The sequence below is a fragment of the Peromyscus maniculatus genome, chromosome 5 (assembly GCF_049852395.1).
Source record: "Peromyscus maniculatus bairdii isolate BWxNUB_F1_BW_parent chromosome 5, HU_Pman_BW_mat_3.1, whole genome shotgun sequence".
In the NCBI taxonomy this organism is placed as follows: domain Eukaryota; kingdom Metazoa; phylum Chordata; class Mammalia; order Rodentia; family Cricetidae; genus Peromyscus; species Peromyscus maniculatus.
Genome location: NC_134856.1, coordinates 130,223,012 through 130,233,055, shown reverse-complemented (window position 1 = coordinate 130,233,055; position 10,044 = coordinate 130,223,012). Strand labels below are relative to the sequence as shown.

The 10,044-nt window shown below is 53.7% G+C and overlaps 1 protein-coding gene across 1 annotated transcript in view; it reads left to right on the top strand.

Annotated features, from left to right (window-relative positions):
- The first annotated feature begins 6,064 nt into the window (after positions 1-6,064).
- The window catches only part of Phf2 (PHD finger protein 2), a 71,907-nt gene continuing 67,927 nt past the window's right edge, over positions 6,065-10,044 (top strand). The window contains exon 1 of the mRNA XM_076573275.1: positions 6,065-6,241. Coding sequence (XP_076429390.1) covers positions 6,144-6,241 — 98 coding nt within the window. The 5' untranslated portion in view covers positions 6,065-6,143. The remainder of the gene's footprint in view (positions 6,242-10,044) is intronic.

Genomic DNA, 10,044 nt, shown 5'->3' with positions numbered 1-10,044 from the left:
TTATTGTTCCCCCACAGCCTACCTCTCCCCATGATATCTTAGACACACGTTTTCTGCTCTTAGCCCTTCCTGTGGTGGGGTGGACAGGGAAGAGATCTTTTTGTCATGGGCCTGTCCTAGTGGAGCTGCCAACCCTGCCCATATCCTCCACACACGGTTCCCTGGTGGCTAGGTACTGCTCTGCATTTCCCAAACCACAGTGGGGTGCTCAGGCTCCCTGTCATCACCCTGGGAGCTCTTCCAGGAAGTTAGTTATGTGGCTCAAACTAAGGTGACCTGGAGGCCCTCAGGTGAAGTCATACTGAAGCTTTGTAAAGATGTAGCACCCTATGTTAGGGTCTGAACCATGTCCCCCTCCCTCAACTCATGGGGCCAAGACATAACTACTAGGATCTCAGAATGTAGCCTTATTTGGAAATAAGGCCTCTGCAGATACAAGTAGCTGAGGAGTTGGGACAAGGTCATGTTGGAGTAGAATGGGCCCTTATCCGGCATGACTGGTGTTCTTATAAAAAGGGAACTTGGACACAGAAGCACAGGGCCAAGGCCATGGGAAGACAGGAATGACACTGTCCTAGGCCAGGAAGCTATGAAGGTGGACAGAGGCCAGACACAGATCCTTCTTTGATGCCTCTAAAGGACTGCAGCCCTGCAGACCCTTGAGAGGGGCTTGTGGCCTCTAGAAACAGAGATGGTAAATGCCTGCATCCAGGGCACCCAGTCTCTGGTCCTTTGTTAAACCCTCCTGGATTTTCATATGCCTGGTAAGGGGAAGCTTCTGAACCCATAGTAGGGTCACTTCTGCTCACCCAGAGCCTATACGTACCCCCACCCTGCACCCTCCGGCTTCTGGGATTAGAAATGGCTCAGGGTAGAATGTGAACAGTTTTGTGGTTCCATAGAGAATGAATATACCTAAGGAGCCAAAACTACAGTGGTCATGTTTTTGGACAAGGGGAGATGGGATTTCAGGCTGAGGGTCTGAACCATAGTGAGCCCCGCACAAGCACCCCCAAACCCATAGATCAAAAGGCCCGATTTTCCCTAGGTAGAGGGATACCCATGCAGTCTTCGATGCCCTGTCTGGTCACTCCAGGAGAGTTACAGGGCTGCAGAGGGCACAGTTCTCTGCGGCTGGGAAACGTCACCTGAGTAGGGAGAGCAGGAGCAGTTATACAAACACACAAGTTAAAAGGAATCCATGTTTAAGAGAGAGAGAGAGAGACAGACAGACAGACAGACAGACAGAAGGGGTAGAAGGTTCCAGGAAAAACAGCAGAGTGAATGAAAACTTCCAAGGTACCAGGTAAGCCACACTAGGGGACACTCTGGAGGACAGGAGTTAGGCAGAGTGCATGTGTCCAGGATAGCTCTAAACACTATACGTGCATGTGTGTGCACCCTCACACAACACCTTTTGTTAAAATACATGACTTCAGTAAAGAGCAATATACAAGATCAACATGGAAAGTCAGTTTTGTTTCCATACACTAACAATGAATAGCCTAAAATAAATAAATGAGAATTCTGATGCTAAAGATGTAGTTCAGTTGGTAAATTGTTTTCCTAGGATGCATGAAGTCCTGGGTTTCAGTCCCAGCATACCAAAAGCCAGGTGTGGTGATACATGACTATAAGCCATAAACTCAAGAGCTAGAAGTGGGAGGATACAGGGTTCAAGGTCATGTTCAGCTACCTATTAAGTTGGATGCCAATCTACATTACAAGAGACTTTTTAAGAAGGGGGGGGATGTTGCTGAAGTGGTGGTTCTGTGGTTAAAAGCATTGGCTGCTCTTCCAGAGGACCCAGGTTCAAATCCCAGCACCCACATGGCAGATAACAATAGCCTGTAACTCCAGTCTGAGATCCAACACCCTCTTCTGGCCCCAATGGGCACCAGGCACAGAGCTGATGTACAGACATATATGTAGGCAAAACACCCATACACATAAAAACTAAAAAAGACATATATACCAGGCAATGGACCAGTGTAATGGCTCAGCAGATAAAGGTGCTTGCCGCCAAGCTTGATGGCCACTTGAGTTTGAACACTGGGATCCACATAGTAGGAAAGAATAGACTCCTCCAAGTTGTCCTCTGTACCCCCCCATGCGCACATACAGATATATACACACACACATTAAGTAAATGTTAAAAATGAATGTAATAGTTAAAAAAAAAAACCTCAAGAATAAACCAAGGAGGCAAGGCAAATGACCAGATTTGCTCAGAGTAATTAAATGGAAAGACAGACTGTGTTCACAGATTAGAAAACTTCACACACAGCCACTTAAAAGCACTGTATAGTGCTGTTGAGATGCCTCGGCAGGTAAAGGCATTTGCTGCCAAGTCTGACAACCTGAGTTTGATCCACAGGCTCCATAAAGTAGAACAAGAGAGTAGTTGTCCTCTCCAAAATAAATAGTAATTAATTAATTAATTAAAATCTATAGCTTTTCCTATCCATAGCAAAATCTCATTTTTTTTAAAAATAAGTCTTTGGGTGGTGGTACCGCATGCCTTTAATTCCAGCACTCGGGAGGCAGAGGCAGGCAGATCTCTGTGAGTTTGAGGCCAGCCTGGTCTACAAAGCGAGTTCCAGGAAAGGCACAAAACTACACAGAGAAACCCTGTCTCAAAAAAAAAAAGTATTTATAAATCCTTTGTGTGTGTGTGTGTGCACATGGCATGCACCCATGTGGTGATCAGAAGATAATTTTGTGTAGTTCTCTCATCCACCTTAATGCAGTTCTGGAGAACCTATCAAACTCAGATTGCCAGCTTTTCATGACAAACACCTTTACTTGGCCCCAGCAAAAATTTAAGGAAGAAAAAAATCTATGTTCAAATTCATTTTGTTTGAATCTTTTATTTTGTTTGTTTGTTTGTTTTTGGTTTTTGAGACAAGATTTCTCTGTGTAACAGTCCTGGCTGTCCTGGAAGTAGCTCTGTAGACCAGGCTGGCCTCGAACTCACGAAGATCCGCCTGCCTCTGCCTCCAGAGTGCTGGGATTAAAGGCTTGTGCCACCACTGCCCAACTCCTAAGGAAACTTAAGGAACCACAAATAGCCATAGAAATCTTATAAAAGAGTTAGAAGATTCACACTTCCTGGTGACAAAGCTTACTACAAAGTACGGTAATGAAAACTATGTAACATCAGCATAAAGAGATACATTGACAATCTGGATACAAGGAAGTGCCCAGAAACAACCCACCCATGTCAGAATTCTCAATAAAGGAGGGGCCAGATAAGACGGCTCAGCCAGTTCCGTGCTCGCCACTAAGCCTGACAGCTTGAGTTCAGTCCCTGGAACCCACATGGTGGAGGGAACTGGTGACTGCGTAGTTGTTCTTTGGCCTCCAGGCACACACTGTGTCAGATGCATGGTCACACACATACACTAAACACATAAATGGGGTTGGGGGAAAACCTTGACAAGGAGGCCAGCACTATTCCAGGAGGAAAGGTCCATTTCTTTAGGAATGGTTCTGGGAAACCCGGTATTTACAAGCAAAACAATAGAGTTGCTCAGTGTGCCTCAGTGCGGGGAGGCTTGTCTATGCCTAGAAGTTGAGGTTCTGTGCGGTAGCAAGGTCATGGTGCCACTGGAGTGCCTGGGTACAAGGCTGGTGTGGGGATCACATAGCCAATGAGCCAGTTCCCCTTACAGGGCCACAGGCCAGGCCAATGGGGATGAATGGTGGTGTGGGAACCCAGGCACTTAAGGAGTGGAGGGGGTAGAAGCGCCAGTAGAGGGGGCCACCAGATCACACTGCCCCTGCTCTGGAGCGCCTCTTCCTCTTGGCCAGCAGGAGCATCCCACTGTGGCCTCCTTGTCCCCTCTCCTGGGTCATGCTCTCAGAGGATGACTCACCTGTTCAGCCTTTCCATGCTTTCCTCCACTGTCTACTCAAATTGAAAGTCCATCCCTGGCTCTCTCTACTCCACAGTGAACAGGCAAGCTGACTCTTCTCAGCTCTGATGTAAAGCTGTCAGCATACAGTAGGTGCTCAATAAACATCTAAAGATAGGAGGTGGGAGGAGAGGTGGAAAACAAAGAACAGAAGTTGGAGGCAGAGGCCTGGGATGGGGTCTGTTTGCTGCCACACAGTGCAGTAACCCCGGAAGAGCTCCGAGAATCAGGAAAATATCTGGCCCCCAAGCACAGGGACAGCTAGAGTGGGCACAGCCGGCTGCCAGAGAGAACATCAGAAGGTAGGGAGAGTAGATGGAGGCATCGAGTGGCCAGTACCCCACAAGGAGGAGGACAGGCTTTCTAAAAGAAGAGTGAGGTGAGAAGCACAGGTTCAGGACTTCCCTCTGCCCCAGCCCTTGGCAGGCCACTTCTCACCTGCATTAAACTGCTCTGAGCTTCAGTTTTCACTTCTGCTAAATGGCATCAGCACCACCTCTTGGGAAAACGGAGGGTCCCTTAGGTAACAGGGTAGTGTCTGCCCCTACCTGGACTCACTCTGGGTTTCCTATAGACCTTTATTTGCGGGGAATTCACACCTGGTGCTGATGCTATCCAGGGACAGTGGCTTAATAGTTATTCCTTGCCTTCTCATGAGAAGAACCACCAGGACAAAGGAGACCAAAGGTGACAGCTGGAATTCAGGCAGGTGGCTTGAATTGAGTTCATTCTGTATAGTTTTGAGGGGTACCCTGCCTGGCCCCAATTTCCCAGGTTGTTTTTCCTATCTTCCCTTCCACATGTGTGCCCTTAGCTAACGCACTGTTTGTCCTGGTCCAGATCCTTCCTGAGTTCACAAGTTTGGGGAGGGGAGGGGGTGGCTGAGGGCAGATTCTGGCTCAATGAGATGATTTCCAGCAATGGAGCAAATGGTTGCTTGGCAGCTGCAGTTTGGGCAGGGATGTTGAGGACTCTGCCTTGACAAGGTAAGCAGAGGCCTGAGACTCTAGAGTTCACTTGCAGAGACTAGCATCTCCAAGTGTTATGTGGGGACAAGCAGAAAGGAGGCAAATCTAGCAGATAGGTTTCTTACTGGGTATGTGGCACACTGCTCAACAGGGACGATCTGGGTAGGGGATAGAGGACCCCCCACTCGAATCCCACCAGCAAATGAACAAACAAGCCCTAAGTAGGACAGGTGAGACCAGAGAGCCAGTTGAGGGCAAGGCTGCAGGGGCGAGAGTGACAACAGAACCCCTTGTCTTCTCCCCAATCCTGTGGCTCAGATGCGAGTCACTGGACAGTCCTCCGCCCCTAAGGTCGGAGGGTCTAGGGGCTGTAATGAGGGCTCTGGGCGGCACCAATGCCAGGTAAGCTGTGTCCCACAGTAGCTCGCTCTCGGGTCCCCTGACTTTTGTCCTCCACCTCTGGGGGCCGGAGCATCAGGAAAGTTCACCGGATCGCGCGAGGGAGCAAGGCAGCCCCCAGTTAGGGAGAAGGGGAAGGGGAGGTTGTTCAAGAGCCAGCAACTCAAACGGAGTTCGGGATGGGAGGGAAGCTGCCGGGCCCAGGAAGAGGAGGAAAATCCCCCTGTCCATCCCACTTCGGGGTCAGAAGAAAGTTAAGGCCAAGGAGTTGCTTCTGGCTGAGGCAGGGCTCTGCGGACTGTGCCCACGCAGCCGGAGGCAGGGGGCTCCGCGGCTCGCCTCCCCTGTCGTCCCGGGGCCACCTTCTCCCCGCCGGGTCCCCCCCGGCCTGGCTGCTGGCTCCCCCGGGCCCGCGGCCCACCTTCTACCGCGGCCCGCCTTCCCGGCGGCGGGAGCGGGGCCCAGGCCGGCGGGCGGAGGCGGCGCCACCCGGGGCGCTGACGTAGCGGCCGCTCGGCGGCCGGGGGTCCCTTCGGTGGGGCCGCGGCTCCCCGCCCGCCGCCCCCGCGCGTCCATTCGCTTTGTGTCCCGCGCGCGGCCGGGCCCCCCGCGCACTCTCAGCCTTGCGCCCCGCGGCCCGGCGGGCGGCTCCCGGCGCGGCCCCAGCAGCCCGCGCCGGCATTGTGTGGACGCGCCCGGCCGCGAGCGCGCGCGCGGGCCCAGCCGAGCGCCCCCGGCCCCGTCCGCTCCGGCCGCGGCGCCCGCGCCCGCCGCCCCCGCCGCCCTCGCCGCGCGGCCCCCGGCCCGGCCCGGCCCGACCCGGGCAGCGCAGCGGCGGGGCGAGCGGCGGCGCGGCAACATGGCGACGGTGCCCGTGTACTGCGTCTGCCGGCTGCCCTACGACGTTACCCGCTTCATGATCGAGTGCGACGCCTGCAAGGACTGGTTCCACGGCAGGTGAGCGCGCCGCGGCCCGCCCGGCCCACCGAGCCCCGCGCCCCAGCCGCGCGCCCGGGGCCCCGCCGGGCACCGCAGCCGTGTTCGGCCGCCGGGCCGCGCGCCCTTTTGTGCCCAGGGCGGGGGCGTACGGCCGCGGCGCACAAAGCGAGGCCCGCGGCCGGGGCGGGCGAGGGGCGCGGGGAAGTTGGGGCTCCGGCAGCTATGGGGCTGGGACCCGGCCGCCTGACAGCGGGGCCGCAGTGGCCGCGGAGGCCCGGAGCCGGACGAGGCCCAGGCCCGGGGGCCCCCGCCGCCAGCCCCCTGCGAAGTTGCAGGAACTTTCCCCGCGCGGGCTCGGGGCGGCCGGGCCGGGAGAGGCGGGCGCGCGGCCCGGCGCGGGTCCCCCGAGAGGCGCGACTGGCGGGCTCCGGAGCTGGCAGGGCTCGGGCAGACCCGGGGACGGTAGCGAGGTGGTGGCCGATGCCCCCAGTCCCTGCCGGAGCCGGGAAACCTCCCCAGGACCTTGTCCTGCTGGGCAGGACCCCTCAGGGGACCCTGCGCGCCTACGGCCCGGGCTGGCCTGCGGGCCTAGGCGCGAGTGCAGTGACAGACCGATGTGAGTGTCTGTCTGTGTGTTGGGGTGGGGGTGTTGTGGCTTGGCCACCTCCTTCCTGGCCTGCTCAGTTCCCCATTTTCCTCCTCTCCTCTCCAAGCAGGGACACCCCAGTTTTGACATGACCTTATGCTCTTTAAGGAAGGTGGGGAGGGGGAAGGAGGTAAGCCCGGAGATACTAAACCCGCCCTCTCGGCCCTTGTCGGTGGCCATGACCTGGCCTTGTGCCTACTTTTCAAGAGCCTAAGTCCCTTCCTACTCAGAAGTAAGAGGAGGAGAAAGAGGTGATCATCCTGCTTAAACTGCTCCAACAGGTTCTCTTGTGTCTGACTTTGCCTGTGGGATGTGCTTGGGCCTCAAGAGGGTTGGCCCGAAGCTGGACAGGTCTGTCTGTCCCCTGGGTGTGAGTTTTTAGCAGCTAGTAGCAGGCTGGAGGGAGAGAAGCGTGTGTAGTTCTGGATGGTCTCTGACCTTCCTTCCAGAGAGAAGACCCTCCTGTTTGCTCACATCCAGGATCTTGAGTAATCTTAAAAGAAAGCTGTGGCCTCTGATCTAGTCAAGTATGGGGAGCTAGGAAGCAGGGATGCGATGGGCCCGCTCACATCTGTAGGCCCTGGGACAGAGGCTGACCCTCATGGGGTAACCTGACTGGTCTTGGGAGGGGTGGCCTTTTATGGCTTGCTGAAATCTCTTGAGTATCCTGTGCTGCCTCCCCCAAATATTTAGGGCTGTGGAGAGCCCTCAAAGCTGCGTGACCCCTGGATTCTGTTCCAAACAGGGCCACTCTAAACAGCAACCAACTGATATCCATCTCTAAGGGGCTGTGGACAGATCACAGTGGGTAAGAGCCTAGAGGCCTCCCCAAATGCAGACATGCTGGAAATCTGGTCCCGAGTAGTCCCAAGAGTGGTGGAGCCCCTTCTTCCTGTCTCAGTCCAGGGCCTGCAGTTGGGTACCTGTCAGCTGGGCTTCGGCACAGGCAGGCAAAGAAAGGGGAGATTAGATCAGTGACCAGTCTTGGTACTTTAAGAGATTTGTTGTCTGTTTTTGTTTTGTTTTTGGAGGCCTAGTCACCTTACTACTTCTCTGAGGATTTCAGTTTGATCCGAGACAGGCAGTTCATTAGCCCAGATGCATTTACACCTCTTTGGGCTCTGGGTTATAAAAGGGCTCAGTTATGGCAGGTGTTTTCTTATGCTCAAGTGCACCCTGAGTGGTGCCTATTCGTGGGTTTAGACCTCTGGCTAGCTCTGTGCAGGGTCAAGGGTTGGGGCCTAAGTGAGGCAGGGAGAGAAAGGCCTGGGTCTCTTCCTGTTGTAGCCTGGGACAGATCCCTGGGCCCCTCTCAAGTCTCCCTTATCCAAGAGTGGAAGGCATGTGGTCAGCTCCACATGTGTCTCTCCCTCCAGAGATTCTTGGAAGACCCTTGATGATTCTCTTCAGAGCTTTGTAGCACCTGGATTGTTAATTCCCTCAGAGTTTACATCTTACCTCACTTTTAAACAGCCTTTACACTTTTGGTCTTGAGGAAACAAGATTTACTGAAGAAAATTTTAAAGCAGTATCCCCAGGAGTGGTAGAGCATACCTATAATCGCAGCACCCAGGAGGTGGAGGCAGGAACATCAAGAGTTCAAGGCCACCCTTGGTTATACATCACGTTTGAGGTCAGCCTCCGGTATACAACCCTGTCTCAAAAGTAGCAAGCAAGGCTGCTGAGATGGCTCAGCAGATACAGGCTCTTGCTGACAAGCCTGCTGACCCCAGTTCCATTCCTAGGACCCACACGGTAGATGCAAGCTGTCCTCTGATGTCCACATGTGCACCACGGCGTGAGCTTCCCTCCATACTAAATTTAAAAAGTAGTAAAAAATGCACCCAAACACCAATAACAAGAGAAGGGTAGAAGTTTGCTGCACATACCCTCCAATCCACTTCTCCTAAGGGACTTAGTTGGCTATGCCAACTTTGAAACCAGGGCGAGAACTTTGGCTCAATGCTAGGGACTGAACGGCACACTTCACTCAGACTTCTTTAGCCAGATTTCGCTCCTTGAAGTACTTTTCCTGTTTCCAGATCCCACACGGAATTGGATTCCTTGCCCTGGCAAATGTTTCTTTTGAAAGGAAACTTTGTGTCATTCTTCAAAATGGAGCATTATTGTAACTTGCCATACACAGTAACCATAAAAATAAACACAGTAGCCAGGCGGTGGTGGCACATACCTTTAATCCCAGCACTTGGGAGGCAGAGGCAGGTGGATCTCTGAGTTGGAGGCCAGCCTGGCCTACAGAGTAAATTCCAGGACAGTCAGAACTACACAGAGAACCCGTTTTGAAAACAAAAACAAAACTCCATAGTAACCCAAAAGCCTCAGTTTGTCCTATCTGGGGTCACATTACACATTTCCAGCAAGCCTTTGGGGACAATTGGAATGAGGATCTCTTAAGACACCTATGCTTACAATAATGGGATGTTGATTCTCGGTTGCTTCTGTGGCCTAGAACTTGCTTGGGATGGCTGCTTACTAAAGCCTAGCTTGATTCCACGACGAGTGTGCTCTACAGCACCCTTGCAGGCAATCTATATGGGGACAGTCCTGGTGGAATGGGATGAGGTGTGTGCCACACTGAAGATGGTTTATCCTGCATTTTTTGGAGAGGATGGTGGGGTTTGGGGAGCATGGGTAAGGACCCTCACCTTTTAGTCCATGACATGTATTGGCTGAGTCTGAGTGGCCTCTCCCTAGGCCCCTGCAGGATTCTTCATCCAATCCTGCCTTGGCTATGATGACTCATATCCCTTTGCTTTCCTGGGACCTCTGTGGTGCCTGAGATTTGGGGCTTGGATTTAGAAGGGATGGATTCAAAGGCAGGACCCTGTAGGAAGCAGCTGGAGGCCAGTTGCCCCCCAGAGGTGTCATGTCTGGTCCATTTGGTAGGAACCTGGAGCCCTACCGAGGCCTTGGGAACTATCTTCTTTAGAAGTCTCACCCTTGTGCAGAGCCTCTGGGGTCGAAGCCCCAGTCCTTCCTCGTGGGGGGACGGGAGCAGACCCCTGTGTAGCACTCCTGCCTGCCACATGTGTTGGAGGACCCGGCCCCTCACTTGTCACTGCCTTGCTTGGGAGAATTTTGACCTCTGGGAGGCAGGGATGGCTGCATTAATTCATCCAACATCTTTAAGCCTGACCCTCTGACCCTCTTATGG